Source organism: Cervus canadensis, chromosome 19 (genome assembly GCF_019320065.1).
Source record: "Cervus canadensis isolate Bull #8, Minnesota chromosome 19, ASM1932006v1, whole genome shotgun sequence".
In the NCBI taxonomy this organism is placed as follows: Eukaryota; Metazoa; Chordata; class Mammalia; order Artiodactyla; family Cervidae; genus Cervus; species Cervus canadensis.
This window is the reverse complement of record NC_057404.1, coordinates 1,170,938-1,193,056: the sequence shown is the minus strand read 5'-3', so window position 1 is coordinate 1,193,056 and position 22,119 is coordinate 1,170,938. Positions and strand designations below refer to the sequence as shown.

Below are 22,119 nucleotides of genomic sequence, written 5' to 3'. Positions count from 1 at the left end.
TTATTTTATGACCAAATTCACAGAGTTAAATGAAAATAGGGCTGTTATAAATCTTTACATGTTGAGTATCATAGCATCAATATGCACAAGACAAAACTAGTTAAAATGCAAAACTAACACAGACTCATTTTTGGAGAATTTTTCTTAACTTTCTTGGTATTTGAAAGATCAAGAAGACAAGAAGTGATTTATAAAGTTATTAAGAGGTGACATAAGAATGTTTTAGGTAAAATTAGTAACTAATAGTCGACTCCTTAATTTCCATCAAACATTTATCGGCTTTAGTATAATTCAGACCACAATGAAAATATCAGAAACATTCAAATCTATACAGGTAACATTTCTGAACATAAGGTGGGTTCAACTAAAAGTACAATGAAGCTAGATAAACAAACAATATCCCTTTTGGAACTTACAATATTATCTTCCAAATAATTATGAGCTTATATAGAAAAATAGCAGCATAATTGCAGAATATTTAGCAAATAATTATGATAATGTATCATTAAAAAGTTATGAATTATGGCCAAAGCTGTATGCAAAGGAAATCTCATTGCAATGAAGGAAACTTTATTATTAAATAAGAAACAATGAAAATAGATTAAGAACTAAACTCAAAATGCTAGAAAAAGAGTAACAAAATTAACCTGCAGAAAGATGAAATTAAAATAAATCTTAAGTCAACAATAAGAATAAAAAGTAAATAAATAAACACAGGATAGTTTTTTAAAGGAATGGTAGATAGAATTATTCTACCAAGGCCTCAATACAACAAAGCAAAACAACAAACACAACAAAACACAATAAAAGGCAGAAAGGACAGAAAATTACTTATGGGGAAAGGGAAAGGGAATAAAGCTGTTGATAATGAGTTTTTTATCTGACAACAGTAAACAAAATTCATCCTAATAATTTTGAAAATCTTGATGAAATTGATTTCTTTAGAAGAAAATGTAAGCTATCCAACTTACTTAAATGGAAGGACAGTAATTTTTCTATCCGCTCATCTGTCATTCTTAGAGAACCAGTGCCCGTATCCCTGTCCTGGGAAGGCGAGCTATAAACTGAAGGACCCTAACCAGCTCATACCTACCCTGTAAATGGCTAACCTAATTTGTTCTACTGGCATCTTCCCTGGGAGGACCTCCTGACTGCCTGTTCTCGGAACTGAATTCCACTGTTGCCACAAGGCCCTAACATTTCCTTCCCACTTCGGTGATTCAGCACTATCGAAGCAATGCACCATCTAACGTGCCTGTTTTGCTATATATGTACATTTTTTGTAAATTTTCTGTCTCCCCTGTCCTACATACTTAAATGTAAGTCCATAGAGTAAGATAATTGTCAAAGGGCTTTGTATGCCTTTGTTTCTCAGATCATCAACAGTGTCTGGTGCATAGTTGGTATTACATGTGTATTTGGTGAATGAGTGAAAAAAAGAATGAATGCATGTTTGAATAATTAAGGGGATGAGTTATTACCTATAGAGAATAATGTTGGTGACTTACATACACTTTGATTTGGGCACATGCAGACAAAAGGAGCTTTAGACTCATTTGTGGCAGCAACTACAATAAGGCTGTGTATAAGTGACCATAGATACTTCTTTGATTCAGGAAAGAAAAAGAGAGAGAGATAGTGGAGTCTCAGAGGAGGGGGAGGAGAAAGGAGAGGAGGAGGAGGAAGAGGAGGTGATGATTGCTTGCTTTCTCATTTTCATGATGATTTGCTATTTTTGTACAACTGGTATCCAAAAGTCACTTTTTAATTTTTTTTATTTTGTAGAATCACTTATGTGCCCAAAGTAAACTACAGTAGCTCTTATATACTTTCATATCCTTTTAGATCTGGCTCTTTAGGACAAGACTTCTCAATCTTGGATGGATATCACCTGCACCTACGAGTCTTCTTGTTTATTGGTTTTCTTTTCTTTTTTCATACAAGGGCACAGCCCCGTGGGGGCAGTTCTAATGCAGAGCCATGCTAAGAATCGCTGCTTTATTTTGTTCAATGAACTCTACAAAGATGCTTTTCCAACCTGCTTAAGGGTATCTACAGGTTTCTCTTAAGTGCATACATAAGATTTTGCTCCCTAAATATTGAAAAGTTTTAAATTCTGAACTTTCATTTGAACTAGCTCCGAGTACATCTGTCTCATCCAGAGCTGTTTAATTTTTAAGCCATTAATCATAGTTTCAAAGTTGAAATTTATGATTATCCTTTAATTTTTTTTTTGAATTTTTAAATGAGTTACAAATTATCATTGGGATTTTCAACTTCCTAGCTTTTCCCCTGGCAATGGAAATTTCACCAAGATGCTAAAATCATGAGCTAAAGGATATTAAGTCAAATACCTGCAGAGGTGTTTCAAGATGCTTTTCTCTCAGCACTGGAGCAGCTGAAATTTCCTGGGGGGCTTTTGATGCCTTCCTTTTGGCTTTTTCCATTTGGACATTGGTAAAGTAGTTGACAGCAGCAAACTCAATAAGGGCCGAAAACACAAAAGCAAAGCAGACAGCTATGAACCAATCCATGGCAGTCGCATAGGACACTTTGGGTAAAGAATGCCGTGCACTGATGCTCAGCGTGGTCATGGTCAGGACTGTGGTTATTCCTTCAAAGGAAAAGAGCAAAGAGAAAAAATACTTTCTGGTTACTTCTACACAGAAAAAACAACCAAACGAAAAGATCTGGAAATTTGGTGGGGTGGCAGTAACAAAGTTTATAATAACTCAAAACAAACCATCTTTCATATGATTCCAATCCTAATGGTTCAGTGAAATTAGCACAGGCTTTGGAGTGAGAGACAGATGTGGTTCAAATACTGACTCCTCCAATCACTGGCTCAGTGTGAGTTGGATTAAGTTAGGAAAACACACTGGGTTTCACCTGATACCCACTTACTGAGTTTACTATGAAGATTTAAAGTATGTAAGGCAACTAACATACCTTGGGTTGACATTAGCACCCAGGCCAATATACCTGAGAAACTGAACACCTAACAGGAAGTGTGACTCACTGAAGCACTGGTTCTCAGCCAACAGTGGGAAGATGGCAGCACTGGAAATTAAAGGATCAGAACTTCACGCCTTGGGGTAGGCATGGCCCATGTGATTGAAACTCTCTACCAGAAAAACCACAAGTTATATACACTCAAAATCTTTACCTGAATATTACCTATTGAATTAAAATAATAAATGTACTAGTTATAAAATATTCAATTTATATAAAACAGAAGGAATGCTCCCAAGAAACAGATTTCTAGAACAATTTGGTTTTAAAAATATTGGACATCTCAGTTCAGTTCAGTCACTCAGTGATGTCCAACTCTTTGCGACCCCATAGACTGCAGCAAGCCAGGCTTCCCTGTCCATCACCAACTCTTAGAGCGTGTTCAGACTCATGTCCATTGAGTCGGTGATGCCATCCAACCATCTCATTCTCTGTCATCCCCTTCTCTTCCTGACTTCAATCCTTCCAGGCATCAGGGTCTTTTCCATCGAGTCAGTTCTTCGAATTAGGTGGCCAAAGTATTGGAGCTTCAACATCAGTACTTCCAATAAATATTCAGGACTGATTTCCTTTGATTGGACATCTACGGCCCTTCAGTTTATGGTTGGCAGGAAAATACTGGTAACAAGAATAACAGTATTTCTCTCCCATCAATAAGCTTCTGAAGCATATCATCTCCAGAAAAACCTTTTCTGCAGAGCCTGGAAAAATGTCAATCCCCATTCTCAATGAAAAAATCCCACTTGCCACTGAAACTATAGAGAAATGCATGATTTAAGGATGTTAAATATTCGCACAATTGGCCCTCTCTGCATCTCTGTGGATCTAATCCATGTTATGTAGTTAAGTTTGGAAAATTTATTTGGAGATTTATCATATCCATTTAAATCATTCTATGTAATACTTAGGAAATCTCCTGATTTGACACACTCAGATGCTTGGGAATGATGATGATGAAGACAATAACAATGATGAAGGCATAAACTATTTATTCCAATCCATGCCAATCCCTAGCCTAAAGTCCCATATTAAACTGAAGAGACAGTGAGCCCCATGAAATAATGAAGGAATAAAAATATTTTGATGTAGGGAGAAATAACATTGTCTCTTCAACTGGGCACTTAATTATATCCTACCTTGTATTGTTCCCTAATTGTTCCATTTGTGTGAGCTTTGTTTCCACAACTTCATTAAGCGTTGACTCCTTAAGGACAGAAATGTTTAACACCGCTTTGGGATTTACCATATTTCACATAGTGCCGAGCACATGAAAAATGTGTAGTAAATAAAAATACATTTTTCAGCTCTTCACCAATCCATTTTCTTTCTAATCCTTTCTGAATTGTCAGTTTTAAAACATGAGAAATTAGAACAACTGTGTAGCTTCTGAGCTATGGATCTTTCAAAAATATTCCATAAACTATACAGAGGGAACAAGTTGAGAATTTGGTTGTATTCTCTTTTAAAAGAAAGGTTTGTGATATTTTTAACATTTTATAAGTTTAAAACAGACTTAAAATATGTTTATTCAATCAAATATATAAATACCTAAATGCCTATGAAAATGCAATATTGTGAATTTATTAGACTTTGTTTCAGAAAGAGACCTCAGGACTTTTAGGCCTCTATTTCATTTTATTTTTATTTTTAGGCTTCTATGTTAAATTTCAGGAAAATGTCACCATCCCCATGGTCATTGTGAGATAGTGAATAAACCCTAGATTAATTCTGAAAACTTCTAGCTGCAAAATTTAAATATAAATCAAAGTTTTTCTTCTTCTTCATAGCAAGTTAAATGGCCTATTAAGAATTCAAAACTGTTCTACAACTTTATTAGGTATATTTCCTCTAATAGTATAGAAATTATACTGAAAGAGCTTGAAAATAAAATATAAACAGTGCCATTTAAATAAGAATACTACTCAGAAATCAGAAAGTTTTACAGAGACCATAATGTAATCAAAAAGGAATCTGAAACTCAAATATAAACAACTTAAGATTATCCATGTTGCTTTGAACATTTTTTTGGTAATAGAACAATTTCTCCTGAGGATAAGCAGTAATGGTTTTTTCTCTCCTGCATTATGAGAAGAAATTCCATCATTAATGACAAGTAAGCAGAATATTAATGCAATTATCGAGCTGTGAATCCAACAATGACTTTCTGATTGTTAAGGAGGGTAGATCACCAAGTTTATGAATATGTTCAACAATATATGGCTATGTGGCTGCTTTGCATTTCTTTTTTATTGTCTAGAGTACACTTGATTTACAAATTCGCAGAAAGGTCTTTCAGATATTATGGTTCCTATTTTAAGACTGTTGGCAAAATTAAGAAAGTAACTGGCATAAACAGTTGGCTGAGTGTTTGAAATTGCCATCCCTTTAGACATTAAGAGGAGAACATAGGCAAAACACTCTCTGACATAAATCACAGCAAGATCCTCTATGACCCACCTCCCAGAATATTGGAAATAAAAGCAAAACTAAACAAATGGGATCTAATGAAACTTAAAAGCTTTTGCACTAAACAAAGGAAACTATAAGTAAGGTGAAAAGACAGCCCCTCAGATTGGGAGAAAATAATAGCAAATGAAGAAACAGACAAAGGATTAATCTCAAAAATATACAAGCAACTCCTGAAGCTCAATTCCAGAAAAATAAATGACCCAATCAAAAAATGGCCAAAGAACTAAACAGACATTTCTCCAAAGAAGACATACAGATGGCTAACAAACACATGAAAAGATGCTCAACATCACTCATTATCAGAGAAATGCAAATCAAAACCACATGAGGTACCATTACACGCCAGTCAGGATGGCTGCTATCCAAAAGTCTACAAGCAATAAATGCTGGAGAGGGTGTGGAGAAAAGGGAACCCTCTTACACTGTTGGTGGGAATGCAAACTAGTACAGCCACTATGGAAAACAGTGTGGAGATTTCTTAAAAAACTGGACATAGAACTGCCATATGACCCAGCAATCCCACTTTGGGGCATACACACTGAGGAAACCAGACCTGAAAGAGACACGTGCACCCCATGTTCATTGCACAACTGTTTATAATGCCAGGACATGGAACAACCTTAAGATTCCATCAGCAGATGATGGGATAAGGCAAGGCTGGTGGTAGCATATACACCATGGAATATTACTCAGTCCGTTAAAAAAGAAATTCATTTGAATCAGTCCTAAATGAGAATGGATGAAACTGGAGCCATTATACAGAGTGAAGTAAGCCAAAAAAGATAAAAGAACAGTACAGCATACTAACACATATATTGGAATTTAGAAAGATGGTAATGATAACCCTATATGCAAAACAGAAAAAGAGACACAGAAATACAGAACAGACTTTTGAACTCTGTGGGAGAAGGTGAGGGTGGGATGTTTCAAAAGAACAGCATGTATACTATCTAGGGTGAAACAGATCACCAGCCCAGGTGGGATGCATGAGACAAGTGCTCGGGCCTGGTGCACTGGGAAGACCCAGAGGAGTCGGGTGAAGAGGGAGGTGGGAGGGGGGATCGGGATGGGGAATTAAAAAAAAAAAAAAGAAGTTTCTCTGTCTGGAGTTCAATTTTAAGAAAGAACTAGCATGACAGGAATGGGCTTTTTTGCACCTGTGTCTAGTGAAGCAGTTGGTTAAATGGACACCAGCAGAACAGCAGACAGATGCTAACCTCTCAGATAAGAAGCCATGCTTCTTCTGCATCTGGGAAGACGGTACATCTGTTACCACATCTACCCCGAAAATACCTTAATAACCATGGAACTTTTTTGACAAGTTCAGATATTGATGCCAGGCCCTGTTTTTAGAATGCTGAATATGCACCATATTGGCTGGCCCAGGAGCTGGAAGAGGACATTTAAGAGTAGGCTAAGACTATACACAGGAGTGAATTTTGGGCCAGCCACTCCTAGAAAATGAACTAGCAATGATGTAGACATGCCAGCTGGCATTTACTCAGATTTCATGTTTTACTCTACTGGAATAACTAGAAAATTTAAGAGGCATACATCTTTAGAGATAGACCTTTCCAGAGAATTTGGCATACTCTACTTCTCATATTTACACTAATTTTTATTCATTTTTGTTTTTGCATGATCTTGAGTGACATCTCTTACTCAGCAAATTCTTTCTTGAGTAAAGAGAAAAATGAGAATTGGGACAGATAAATGCTAGCCCAGAATTATTTATTTTTTATTTGAATTTCATACAAAATAGACTGTTCACCACCCCCCCCCCCACCCCACATACTTAAAACTTAACTTCCTTAAGAAAGTACCGTCGAAAATCTCACAAATTAAATAGTTACTGTTCTGGCACATCTTAGGTCTTAGAAGACTTCATTATTGGGCATAATTTTCAATCCAAACCAGTCTCTTGGTGCCCGAGCACAATCAGAAGCAAATGGAAGAGTCCCCACAAAGTACGCAGAGCACACAGCCAGACAAACCCACCCAGCAGCTCCGAAGTCGTCTGCAAGCTCCCGGGTCCCCAGACAGCCTCCCCCACCCCCAGCCCCACCACATAAAGGCAGAGTGGCGGATGGACATGAGCGGGTTCTCAAAGTGAGGCAGAAATTGTTTTGGGTTTATCACTTCAATATATGATTTTATACAAGTTTCTTAACCTCTTTGTGTCTATATCCTTATCCATATAAAATTACTAATGCCTAACTTGGTGAGTTATTCTGAAGATTAAATAAGATGATCTCTATCAGTACATGGCAAATTTTATTATCATTATTATTAGTGTTACCAGTATCCTTACTGTATGATACATAATTTCCTTATGTTAGCTTATCTGGATAGGAAATATTGAATGGATACAGCTATAACCAACGCTCTCCCCCACACATACCACTGGGAATTTCTATTATTTGGGGACAAATGAGACAGAACAGTGGCTATGAGTTTGTAATCAACCAAGAAAGCATTCAAAGCTCATCAACCAATCACAATAACTATAAAATAAAGAGAACAGTCACATGGGATAGTATCAAGTAGCAAGTCTCAAAATGAGAGAAATAGCAGCTCAGACTGTCAGAATAGTATCCAAATAAACTCACCGAATCCTCACAGCGACCTCACACAGTAGTGACAACTCACCCTGCTGTAACACTTGGGGAAACAGGCAGAAATAACTCACTGAAGGCTCACAGCTAACAAACGGCAGACTTCAGGTTACAACCTAGGCCCTCTTGCTCCAGAGTCTGCACTTTTGACGTGGATGCCTCTTAATGAAAGGCATCACTAATGGGGCAATATTTTCTGCTGCAGAAATTATTTAGGAGCATAGGATAAAGATGGTAATACATGTGGAAGTGATTTTATTTTTATTTTCAATGATGATAGTTCCTGAAACATTAATATTATTTGTACAAGGGAAAGTTAAGGGACTTTGATCTGGTTCTCAGCCTCTAACTTTCTGCCCAGTCAGGCTGTCTTTATACATAATGTACACACCCAAGGTTAATTGAGTGTTCACTGCACTTAATGAGACAATGAACACCAAGCATTTACAAATGAATCTTTTGTCAGTAACACGGATGGACCTAGAGATCATCATACTGAGGGGACGTAAACCAGACTGAGAAAGAAAACTATATATTAATAGGATATCACTTACATGTAGAATCTAAACACTGATACAAATGAACTTATTTATAAAACAGAAACAGACACATAGACAGAAAAGAAACTTATGGTTACCAAAGGGGAAGAAGATGTGGGAGGAACAAATTAAGAGTTTGGGATTAACATGCAAACTACATACATAAAATAGATAAACAACAAGGGTTCACTGTATACTCAGTATTTTGTAATAATCTGTTAGGGAAAAGAATCTAAAAAATCATACATATATGTTTATAGATATGTCTACACATATATACTGAGTCACTGTGCTATATAACATAAACTAACACACTGTTGTAGTAATACTGTAAAGAGCAAGATTGCTTAGGAACCTGGAATGTCAGGCCCGTGAATCAAGGGAAACTGGACGTGGTCAAACAGGAGATGGCAGAGTGAACGTCAACATTCTAGGAATCAGTGAACTAAGATGGACTAGAATGGGTGAATTTAACACAGATGACCATTATATCTATTACTGTGGGCAGGAATCCCTTAGAAGAAATGGAGAAGCCATCAAGGTCAACAAAAGAGTCCAAAATGCAGTACTGGGATGCAATCTCAAAAATGACAGAATGATCTCTGTTCATTTCCAAGGCAAACCGTTCAACATCACAATAATCCAAGTCTATGCCCCAACCAGTAACACTGAAGAAGCTGAAGTTGAACAGTTCTATGAAGACCTACAAGAGCTTCTAGACTAACACCCCAAAAAGATGTCCTTTTCATTATAGGGGACTGGAATGCAAAAGCAGGAAGTCAAGAAACACCTGGAGTAACAGGCAAATTTGGCCTTGGAATACAAAATGAAGCAGGACAAAAGCTAATAGAGTTCTGCCAAGAGAACGCACTATTCATAGCAAACACCCTCTTCCAACAACACAAGAGAAGACTCTACACATGGGCATCACCAGATGGTTGACACCGAAATCAGATTGATTATATTATTTGCAGGCAAACATGGAGAAGCTCTACACAGTCAGCAAAACAAGACCAGGAGCTGACTGGCTCAGATCATGAACTCCTTATTGCCAAATTCAGACTTAAATTGAAGAAAGTGGAGAAAACCACTAGATCACTCAGGTATGACCTAAATCAAATCCCTTATGACTATACAGTGGAAGTTAGAAATAGATTAAGGGACTAGATCTGACAGAGTGCCTGATGAATTATGGATGGAGGTTCATGAAATTGGACAAGAGATAGGAACCAAGACCATCCCCAAGATAAAGAAATACAAAAAAGCAAAATGGCTGTCTGAGGAGGCCTTACAAATAGCTGCAAAAAGAAGAGAAGCGAAAAGCAAAAGAGAAAAGGAAAGATATTCCCATTTGAATGCAGAGTTCCAAAGAAGAGCAAGGAGAGATAAGAAAGCCTTCTTCAGCGATCAATGCAAAGAAATAGAGGAAAACAACAGAATGGGAAAGACTGGAGATCTCTTCAAGAAAATTCGAGATACCAAGGGAACATTCATGCAAAGATGGACTGAATAAAGGACAGAAATGGTATGGACCTAACAGAAGCAGAAGATATTAAGAAGAGGTGGCAAGAATACACAGAAGAACTGTATAGAAAAGATCCTCAAGACCCAGATAATCACGTTGGTGTGATCACTCACACTCACCTAGAGCCAGACATCCTGGAATGTGAAGTCAAGTGGGCCTTAGGAAGCATCACTACAAACAAAGCTAGTGGAGGTGATGGAATTCCAGGTGAGCTATTTCAAATCCTAAAAGATGATGCTGTGAAAGTGCTGCACTCAATATGCCAGAAAATTTGGAAAACTCAGCAGTGACCACAGGACTGGAAAAGGTCAGTTTTCATTCCAATCCCAAAGAAAGGCAATGCCAAAGAATGCTCAAACTACCCCACAATTGCACTCATCTCACACGCTACTAAAGTAATGATCAAAATTCTCCAAGCCAGGCTTCAGCAATACGTGAACTTCCAGATGTTCAAGCTGGTTTCAGAAAAGGCAGAGGAACCAGAGATCAAATTGGTAACATCCACTGGATCACTGAAAAAGCAAGAGAGTTCCAGAAAAACACCTATTTCTGCTTTATTGACTATGCCAAAGCCTTTGACTGTGTGGATCACAATAAACTGTGGAAAATTCAGAAAGAGATGGGAATACCAGACCACCTGACCTGCCTCTTGAGAAATCTGTATGCAGGTCAGGAAGCAACAGTTAGAACTGGACATGGAAGAACAGACTGGTTCCAAATAGGAAAAGGAGTACGTCAAGGCTGTATATTGTCACCCTGCTTATTTAACTTATATGCAAAGTACATCAGGAGAAATGCTGGACTGAAATCAAGATTGCTGGGAGAAACATCAATAACCTCAGATATGCAGATGACACCACCCTTATGGCAGAAAGTGAAGAAGAACTAAAGAGCCTCTTGATGGAAGTGAAAGAGGAGAGTCAAAAAGTTAGTTTCAATCTCAACATTCAGAAAACTAAGATCATGGCATCCGGTCCCATTACTTCATGGCAAATAGATGGGGAAACAGTGTCAGACTTTAGTTTTTTGGGCTCCAAAATCACTGCAGATGGTGATTGCAGCCATGAAATAAAAAGACACTTACTCCTTGGAAGGAAAGTTATGACCAACCTAGACAGCATATTAAAAAGCAGGGACATTACTTTGTCAACAAAGGTCCATCTAGTCAAAGCTATGATTTTCCCAGTAGTCATGTATGGATGTGAAAGTTGAACTATAAAGAAAGCTGAGTACCGAAGAGCTGATGCTTTTGAGCTGTGGTGTTGGAGAAGACCCTTGCGAGTCCCTTGGACTGCAAGGAGATCCAACCAGTCCATCCTAAAGGAGATCAGTCCTGGGTGTTCATTGGAAGAACTGATGCTGAAGCTGAAACTCCAATACTTTGGCCACCTCATGGGAAGAGCTGACTCATTGGAAAAGACCCTGATGCTGGGAGGGATTGGGGGTAGGAGGAGAAGGGGACGAAAGAGGATGAGATGGTTGGATGGCATCACCGACTCAATGGACATGAGTTTGGGTAAACTCCGGGAGTTGGTGATGGACAGGGAGGCCTAGCGTGCTGTGGTTCACGGGATCGCAAAGAGTCAAACATGACTGAGTGATTGAACTGAACTGAACACAATGTTGCAATCAACTGTACTTCAATTAAGAAAAAAGAATTTTGCAGAGTGTAGGACATTACATAATAGAAAGATGCATGTTTTCTTTTAAAAACAGTTAATAATCAAGGCAACAAAGTCAAAACAAAATTAATCCCCCCAGTATAATAGAGCATCTGGGAGTAACAAGTATGGCTAAGTGTACCATATACCCTGTAATGAGTACCACACATTATTCTAAATCCTCACTAGTCTCGGAAGGAGAGACGTGTTATCACAATTTTATGGATGGAGAAATTAAGTGGCAGATGTGGGTTTTAAACCCTGACCTACTGGAAAATAAACTTGAATGTGTTGTTTTCTCTCTTTCATTTCCCATCTATTTTCAATAGCTAAATTTTTTCAACACTTGCAATGTGCAGTTATTCTTTAATTGAACCCTCGCAATGCTATGAAGTAGACAGTCCCACTACACCTGCTCAGTGACTTCTTGGGGTCACTCTGCCCAGAGCACTAACCCACCTCTAAGAGTTTCCCCAGTAGGATCCCAAAGCCTTCTTGAGTAAACCTAAGATTAAAGCAGTGGGGGTGTCCGTGGACTATGTCCCCACATTCAGACACTAAGATGGCCCTCATCAGAAAGTCTCTAAATGGATCGGGGTGGGATGAGAGGTTCCCACTCTCTTCAGTTCCTTCTTACCAGCATTCTTTCAGCTTTTATGTGATGAGGGGTATTATATCATGGCTTCAATCTGACTTTCTACCAAAGAGAAAAAAGCAATGGGAAGCTGGCCTCTGTCATGGGGACTATACCTCCATTCCAGAGCAATTCTGATCATTTTCATTCTTGTCCTACAACTGAATGCCTTTTCCACTCACAATCAATAGAAAAAAAAATAGAGAGATATTAAATTAAATATCATTATAACTAATTGTAATATTTAAAAGCATGGCTGATATGCAAAGGCTTATTAACAGCTAAAAAAATTAAAACTCATGTGTTCTGGATTTGATACATTGACAAATGATACATAGGAAGCCAGTATATAAACAAAAAGAAAAAATGTGGCATATTCAGAAAATAAGGTGTAGATAGACTACAACAATGAGTTAATAAACTAAGCATATAATACTTTAAATTCAATGCATTTAAACCTTTTGTTCCTCTTCATTAAAAGGCAAATATTTCTAAGGCTTTCATGTTCATTCATCCATGACTTTTGTTTTATTTTAAGCTCCCAGTGCATTTCATTTTAATACCTGGACATGATTTTAATTCAATTACACAGCATTAAGCTAGGCACCCAAGAATATCACCCACAGTGAAATTATATTCAGATTCACACTTGGTCTTCACCTGCCAGTTCACAATAAAGGCAATCTGATGGGGACCTAAACGAAAGGATGGACTGCACTTATCCTCTCAAGCTTTATTACTTGGTATTAGCTGATAAAAATGAAATCTTACGTGACTCTTTACTTAGCACAGCCAGATATATTACTGTTTAATATTTTCTCAGAGATGATATCTAAAGGCTAGTCCCATGAATCACAATCAAAATGTAAGGTGGACAAAAATAACCAAGAAATGAATTATAATTACCAAATACAGTCCTAGCTGGAACTGATTCCTTATTTATCCAGAATGAAACTTGAGAAAGAATTACTGTCATAATACAGGGAATGTATGTTTGAATCATAAAGTAACCCATCTTCCGTCTGAGGTGAAAGTAAACCGTCATGACAATATATTCACCTGTGAACGAAGCATGAGGAAAATTGTTATATTAATAGGTTCTGTGAGCAAATATTCAATGGCTTTATAATCATATTTCAAAATAACAAACAGTATTCTAGGCAAAGAAAGTATCTCCTCTGCATGACAGCACAGGCATTGAGAAGTGTGAAGTTCCCAACGAGGGTAAAACAATACTGAGCATCATTACACAGAAGGATATTTCTGTTGCTACATCGTGATTAAGCAATTTAGTAAGCTGGGCTATAATTTTATAAAAATCCTTGCAGTGCTTTCTATTTTAAAGATCTAACACTGCAAAAGCAATTAGACTTCATTTTCAGCATTTTTAAGAGCAGAATTTAGAGTTAGCTTTTATGGAAAATCGCTAGGAAAAAAACATGAAAATACACACACCTGTATGAAAATATAAAGCCTCATTTTAGAAAGAACTGTAATACACAGCTATACATTATATATACATATATTCTTAGAGAAAGGTTGCCTTACTGTCTTAGTTTCAGGAAAAAACTTTCTTTCTAAATGTGATATATGTGAAAAAAAATATAAAGAAACACGTATAGACCCATCCATAACATCCCTGAGTTCAGGTATGTTTTATTAGCATTTAGACAAAAACCTGAAAAAGATAGTAAGTAAATATATCATAAGATTTCTGGTAGCTCTTGATAATATTTTTAATATTACATCTGAAAGTAACACATTAAGAAAGTAACTCAGGAAGCAGTAGTCTTATCCTCAGACTGAAGACTCAAATCTTCCCAAAACATATTTTTAATACCACTTACAGGCTGGAAAATAAATGTTTTCAAAAAATATTTTCCTGGGGATACATATACATAAGGAATAGTTTAATAACAAGCAATAATCAGCTATTTTTCTCCCATTGAATGTGACAAAAACTAAGTCCTATGATTCTTTCCATTCACATCCCCAAAACAAATACAGACCAAGAATCCTCAATAATAACCATTCATCTACTCACATGACAGCTTTAATATATGCCCGTAACATATTTTATAATTAAATTTTATATTTTGCCTTTATTTTTGAAAAGAAGATAGAGTAGCACCACAAAAATTGGGCAAGATGAAGAAAACAGATTTGGGGAAAGCACTGAAGAACAGAGAAAATTCAGTGTTCAAAAAATCAATGATCAGATTTCCTACCTGCGAATTCTGTTGAAAATAGTTTTGATATATTTGATCATTGACTTTTTTTCTGAAAAAGAAAACCAGTTCATTTCTTGCATCTCACCAACTCAGAATTTATTTTAAACTAAAACAAGATTTAAATATAAATAAAGAGAATTCTCAACTGTGAGCTATGCATCAACTCTATTTCTGGAAACTTTTAGCTGGACCCTGAAAACACAAGATATTTCAATGAAGCAGCTAGTGCCAGGTTGCATATTGGTTTAAATTATTGAATGTCTTACCCGTGATGGATTTGATAGTTTCACTTGATACGGTTTGCCCAATCAAGTCATATTGAACTAAGCTGGAAGACTCCTTTGGAACTTCTACTGATTTCTCAGGACCTTTTGTCCAGGTATAAATCATCTCACTCTTCGGATAGGCATCTGGAGGACAGCAGAGAAGGTGGTTAGGATCAGGGCACCTTTTCCCTCAGCAATGACGGTCAATGATTAAGAGCATTACACATGTTCAAGAAAGATGGAATAAATGAAAACAAGTATCATTATGACTTATTCAAACATGTTTAAGATTGAGAAAACTGTAGAGATAAAATAAGCAGTCTTGCAACTGGGCATATCTCTCATTTTTATGCCAAAGGTTTACAGGAGGAGAGACTAAAACTAAGGCAACTAAAATGCGATCTATGCATCAGTGCCCTTGGATACGTTTCCACACTAATAGGATAAACAAGTGAAAAGGAGAAATAATAACCCCCACCCAAAGTACTGTCCAACTGCTATTCCTTTCCCTTCTAACTCACTTCTAATACCTGACTGATACTGACATCTTCCTTCCTCATGCAGCTCTCTCAAATACCAGATGCTCCTATAATAATATGACAACAAAAACAAAAAGCAAATCCGACTTTGGAAGTGCTCTCCATGGGTCACCTATTCCAGACTCTGCCTCTGGGCAATATCCATGCTGTTTGGGAACCATTCTGCGGGTGACAACTGGCTATGCAGTTTGTAGAGCTCTCCAGGGAACGTACTTACACAACCAATTCCACTACCTTTAAACTCTCACAATCAGAACATTTTCCCTTCCATCTTCAGCAAATCCCTCCCAGTGGCAATTCAAGCCCATTTTCTATTATTTGGTGATCAGTGCACATGCAGACCAGCTGCCTGCTTACCAGCCTCCCCAGAACAGACAGCTTGGCTCACACACAAATGAGTTCAAAAGAACCAGGATGAATTGTGTGCTGCCCTCTGCAAAGCTTCCTAAAATGGCCAGAGCACAGTAGGCCCTCAGTGAAAATGTCTAATTCTACGAAAGGGGTTGGTACGTAGGAAGACCATCTCTACAAAAGACTTTGCAAAACGAGCTATAAGGCTTGCATTGTCATTTAGTGGTGTGCAATCAGGTCTAAAGGTTTATCTTCTGAAGTATATTCATGCTTAAACCATGCATTTAAAGTCTCAGAATGCTATGACCCTGTCCACGATATTTTAAGTCAGGTATCCTTTCTGTCCGCGTATTTTTCTGTTTTTATCTTTTCTCATCAAATCACTGGTTGGAGAGCAAAGGACTCACTCTAGTTTCAAGTTAACCCAACTTGAATGTTGTGATTACTGAGGGTTATAAAAAGAATGGTGACTGCCAAGCCTCATTAAGTTAAGCAATAAGCAATAATAACAGCAGGCGACAGTTTCACAATCATTGTGACTGGGAATCTGAAGCAATAGTAAAAGTCAGCATCTATTTTTGGTAGATTCTGATTGAGTCAAATACTTGAGGCAGACGTGAGAAGAGGCAAGCACATTTTGCTGCCGTCTCTGAGAGGGGAGCTTGGGTGAAAGAGACTCCTATTCTGTCCTACCCATTCATTTCATCCTTTTGCCTTAACGACCACAAAGTATCCCAAATCCATGCCTTACACCTCCTCTAATCTAGTCTAAGTCACCACCATCCGTCTATTAAGACACACAGCCTCCAGCTCTTCTGTTTCTACAGTCCATTCTCCCCAGAATGAACAGAAAGCGTGATCTTACTGGGGCTAGAAGTGAAAACTATTTGTACTATAATAATTTAAATTTCACTCCAGAAAGCTCTAATCTAGGTAAAGTCCTTTCTCAACTACCCTTAGTAAAACCTTCCAAAGGCATCCAACAGCACTGAGAGTAATACCCAAGCTGACTGATGTAGCCCACAAGGTACTATCCTGTCGTGTTCTGCCCACGTATCAGACCATCCCTCCTAAGGGGTGTCGGTCACGCTTCAGCCATGTTCATACTAGGCGTGCCGCTTATGTTATTCTACCCCATGTCATGTCAGGAAGCCCTGAACGTTCTTTTGCTTTTTTCAAGTCTGCCATAAAGGTTTCTGCTTGTAACAGAAGCTGTTAAATTTAAAAAATGAAAAAAAGCATTCACTCCTTCCCTGATACACCACCATCCAAGGCTTTCTGCTGCTGCCGCCGCCGGGTCACTTAGTCGTGTCCGACTCTGTGCGACCCCAGGCTCTGCTGTCCCCGGGATTCTCCAGGCAAGAACACTGTGTGGGCCCTGAGTTTCACCACTGATCACCAACCTATTAACTATGCCTCGATCTACCTAGGCTTTCTAGGCAGCAAATAGAAATAACTTTTGCTTCTGGTGAGGGAAAAGGGGTTGTTTTTACCTCTTAATTTAAATATATTAGGTAATAAACTGTCTCCTAAAAGTCAAACCTCGACAAGTCATTGTCATGGACAATGATTTAAATGTTAGACTATGGAAAATCATGAACATACGAAAACATCAGCTTGCATGAGGTAATCATAAATCCTAACCACAATCTGATTGTAACTTACAACTCCCAAATTTCAAAGGGCAGGCATGGCCATCCATGGGGAAGTCCACCAATCTCATGGGACATTCTGCACTTATGGTGAGTCTATGATCGAAAAAAGGCAATTAAATAAAATCAGAACTTTAAAAAAAATAATTTTATAGATTCCTCAATGAGTGGGAAGGAAGAAAGGAAGGAAAAAACAAAGACAGGAAGGAAGGAAGGGAAGAAAGAAAAAACAGTTAAAAAATTTAAAAAATGACTACCTCATTGTGTATAAAATTGTGCCATTTCTCATAATTCTAAAAAGCTTATTTGGAGCTGTCATATTATGTGAGACAGATTTCTTTCCATTCCTGAAGAAAGTATCAGGAGTCCATACTTTTGTTACCATCATATTGTTCAATCTCAAAATTTCGATGGGGCCATCATATTTTAGTCTTTTGTCAATCCATGTCTGTCTGAAGAACACATCCATTGTGTATTCCTAGGGAAGTTAGTTTGTGATATATTCAATCACAGATGATTACACATAAATATGCAGAAAAATGCATTAAATTCTAGATTTGCCCTCAGAAAAGACTACCCCAGATAAAAACAAATAGGAGCAAAAGGAGTGTCAGCAATTAAAGCATATTATGTCCATCTGATATGTTAATCTTTTACATTTGTTAGATAAATAAATTATCATACATATTAATCATTCAAGAATAGTTACTCTAATTTAATAAAACTGCCAGCCACCAGGTAATTACAGTTGTACTTTGTTTTAAATCAAGTGGCAAAATTAGTTAATGTGTAACAAATAACATTGCATAATTAATCATAAAATTGTAGGCATCTCTTTAAGACAACGTATGTAAAAGAGAAATCTTATATCCACAGAATTTATTTACGTTCACCTAGGGTCATTTATTTGACCAGGAAACTGAAAATATTTAATATTAGAAAGAAAAACTGAATTTATCCTGACCAGGGCTTGATGTTCTATGGAAGTTCTACGGGAGGAGAGGTGGTGAGCAAGTGGGCCAACAAGGAATTCTAAATGCAATTAGGACTACAATATAGTTTCATACCAAAACTAATGACACTCTCTAATTTTCTCCTCCTCAATAATTTTCTAAGGGAAAAAATATTACATACAACATTGTATTGTGGGGAAAGAACGTTCTTTTCTTTGTTGAGAATGACTCCAAACCAGAAAAAAACCTCAAATATTACAGCTGAAATGCAAATTAAAATGTCTCACTTTTTAAAACTTTTTAGGCTGTTCTTTCACTTTGTAGCTCTGTGCAATCGATTATAAGATAAATGTTAATTGCCCTCTTTTATGCATGTTTTCTCCAAACCTCAAAAAGTACATTTAATTTCCCAAATACCTACCATTTCAACATCAGAAACAGGTCCAAAGCTAGTGACATATATGTCAGTTTTCACTTCTGTAACAGGACCTAGTAGGCATGAATTAAACAAGTGTGAAAAGATAATTACCAATCCTACAGGCAAGGAGGGTTTGATAATTAAAAAGTAAAGACAGATAAATCATGGTTTTATAAGCATCTTATGTTTTCAGTGAGATTATGCATCTCTCCAAAAAATGTAGACAAAAGACCAACAAAACCAGAAAGCAATATTTACTTACAGGCAAAAAGAAACCCCAAGTACTTACTGCGAATCTTAGCTCTTCAAAGATACATCACCCCCGGGCACTGTTACAACAGGCAGTGTAGGGAACAAAAGCTTTTAGCCTTTGTGATTTTTTTTATAGCCCAACATCTGATTGGCTTTTAGTAAAGAAGTGAGCTGTTAAAAAGAGGGAACTTAACCACAAGAGTGAAGTAGAGGAAAACCATAATGGCTGTAAGGAACACATCTTCAGTGAGTTGAGGATATTGGTAAATAAACACAAAAATGATTCAGGTCACTGTTAACAATTGGAAGATCATCCACTGGTAATTAGGATCAAAGACAAGCTCTCCTAAAAGTCAAACCCATGTATGTTCTGCCATCTACTTGCTGTGTGGTCTTGGGCAAGTTACTTAACTCCTCAAGGGCAGCAACCTTACCTATCAGATAAGACTATTGATGGGGACCAGATGAAATTTCTCCTAAGAGACCCTGAACACAGTTACACTTTCATGAAAGTATTTATCAAGTATTAGCTTTTCTTTGCTATTGAGATTCTTTCCTACATCTAAATAAGACTGTTTCAGGAACAAGTGTACGGGTGTGTTTGGCAGAAGCAAAAACATGGGAGCATCACGGCAACAGGGCTGACACAGATTTCAGACAGAGGAAACTGCGGCGATCCAGGTTTAGCATGCTGCTTAAAATAGGAAATTCTGGAGTTCAAATTCAGCGCTAGTAGTTTCTAATTGCATGATCTTGGTCAAGTCATATATCATCAGATACAGAGGAGGTTTTAATGGTTATTAGCTGAAATAAGACATGTAAATCACTTGTCCCAGTCTCCAGAACATAACATGCTCAATAATGATAGTAATTATTATTGTACATAGTAGCAATTTTAATTACTAATAAAAAGTTTAAATTGTTACACTCTTGAACATCATTTCTTATATGATGGTTTATAACACTGGATGGCCAGGGGCTACCTATTCCATACTGGAAAGAACAACATCCGTTATCAAGATGGACTGTTTCTCTTGAATACTGGGTAGGCAATTGGACTTCCACCAAAAAGGACACAGAGCAGTTGGAATAACTTTATGCCCTAGGTCTAAAGTTATCCTCATAAAACAGATGAGAGTATTTCTCCCTCTACATGGTGAAGATTGAACCACAGAAAGAAAAGTAGTCTGAAGGAGAAAGAAAATTCTTTTTTGAATAAGTATCCTAAGAAAAATATATCCTTTGGAAGTACAGTGAGAGAAAAAGCATAAATCTGGCTGATCTGCCATGAGTTTTCATTTTTTAAAAATAACATTTTCTAAAATGTTTAAAATTTTTTTCATTTTTAAAAAAATAACCAAAAAACAGAGAGACTAAGTGTGAGAAGTTGACTGAATTTTTATTTGAATGAGAAATTGAAATCAGCAACTACAAAAATATGATAATAATAAGCTTATGAAAGTCAAAGTGCTTCAGGAATAGACAGGTAATCCAGGAAGCAAATAATGTGTGTCAAACCCTAGTAGATGAAGATTTCATTTAAAAAAATTCAAAAGTGGGAGAAATCACTCTGCTAGCTTCTTAAGGACAATTGCTAAAGTGTTAAAAACATTACTTCAGTGCAAGTCAGGACAAGGAGTGATAAGTCACCCAGAACAATTAAGGCTGAGTAGATCTTGACAATAAGACTGTTTGATGAGAATCTTAAGAAATTCAGTTACTTTGAAGATCAATTTAGGAAACTGGTTCTCAAACTTTAACTGGATTAGAACCACCCAGAAGGTTTATTAAGGCACACATTGCTCGCGCCTAGCTCAGACTTGCTGCAGAGTAGGTCTAAAGTAGGGCTTGAAAATTTACATTTCTAACAGTTCCGAGGGGATGCTGTTCACTTTAGTTCACAGAAAATGTTTATCCGTTTCCTAGAACAGTATTTATTTAGCTAACTGTGTCCTGCAAAATATTAATACCACAGGTGTTCTACTGACATGCAGGAAAGGTAGGAAAGGGAGGGATTAAGCCAATCATATTTTTCCTTATACATTTATTTTAAGGTGCGTGGGTTTATGCTAATTCTTAAAGTTATAATGATTCCATGATAATAATGAATCTTTTCCAATTCTGATATAACATTGTTACTTTTTCAATGATTCTTGAAAAATGCTTTATGTTCAGAATTACAACCTTGATTATTTGTGACATTATTCAGTATTTACTTTACACAATCAAAAAGGTCTGAGATTGAATGAGAGCCTAAAAATATATAATTGATAGAAAAATGGCATTTGGACATGCATTCATTCAACATTTATTGAGTGACCACCTAATGTACACCATTCCATGCTAGGCTCTGGTGTTACAGTGGTAAATCAGAAGTTTCCTGCCTCAGGCACTTAACATGCTATTGGGGGAGTCAAAGCATAAATAATAAGGAAATGAATTAAATGAAACAATGCCATCATTCATAAGAGAAACAAAACAGGCTGGTAATAGTCTGGGAAAGCCACTGCAGATTTTTTAGCCACTCTTCAATGCAGTGACTTATTTTTAATTTCTAAATTCTATTTTTCTATTAAGGTGTAGCTGATTTCCTGTATAGTGGGCTTCCCTGGTGCCTCAGATGGTAAAGAATCCACCTGCAACGCAGGAGACCTGGGTTCGATCCATGTTGGGAAGATACCCTGGAGGAGGACATGGCAACCCGCTCCAGTGTTCTTGCCTCGAGAATCCCCATGGACAGAGGAGCCTGGTGGGCTACAGGCAATGGGTCGCAAAGAGTCAGACACGACTGAGCGACCCAGCACACAGCACACAGTTGATTTGTAATGTCGCACCGATCTCCAAAGCAGTGACTTTCAAACAGATCTGAAGAATGATCACAAGACATTGGAAAAGCTGAGAAAATGCATTTCAGGTAAGAGAATTTCAAGGGGAAAAACTCAGACAGAACACCTCCTTCGCTGTCCATATTCTGAAAGTTGTATCTTTTAAGCAACTTATTT

The 22,119-nt window shown here is 37.2% G+C and overlaps 1 protein-coding gene across 1 annotated transcript in view; it reads right to left on the bottom strand.

Moving 5' to 3' along the window:
- The window catches only part of GABRA4 (gamma-aminobutyric acid type A receptor subunit alpha4), a 76,638-nt gene that overhangs the window by 42,836 nt on the left and 11,683 nt on the right, over positions 1-22,119 (bottom strand). The window contains exons 3-8 of the mRNA XM_043438868.1: positions 18,869-18,936; positions 17,752-17,972; positions 17,508-17,590; positions 14,953-15,096; positions 13,362-13,514; positions 2,355-2,614 (exon numbers count right to left, since the gene is read on the bottom strand). Coding sequence (XP_043294803.1) covers positions 2,355-2,614; positions 13,362-13,514; positions 14,953-15,096; positions 17,508-17,590; positions 17,752-17,972; positions 18,869-18,936 — 929 coding nt within the window. The remainder of the gene's footprint in view (positions 1-2,354; positions 2,615-13,361; positions 13,515-14,952; positions 15,097-17,507; positions 17,591-17,751; positions 17,973-18,868; positions 18,937-22,119) is intronic.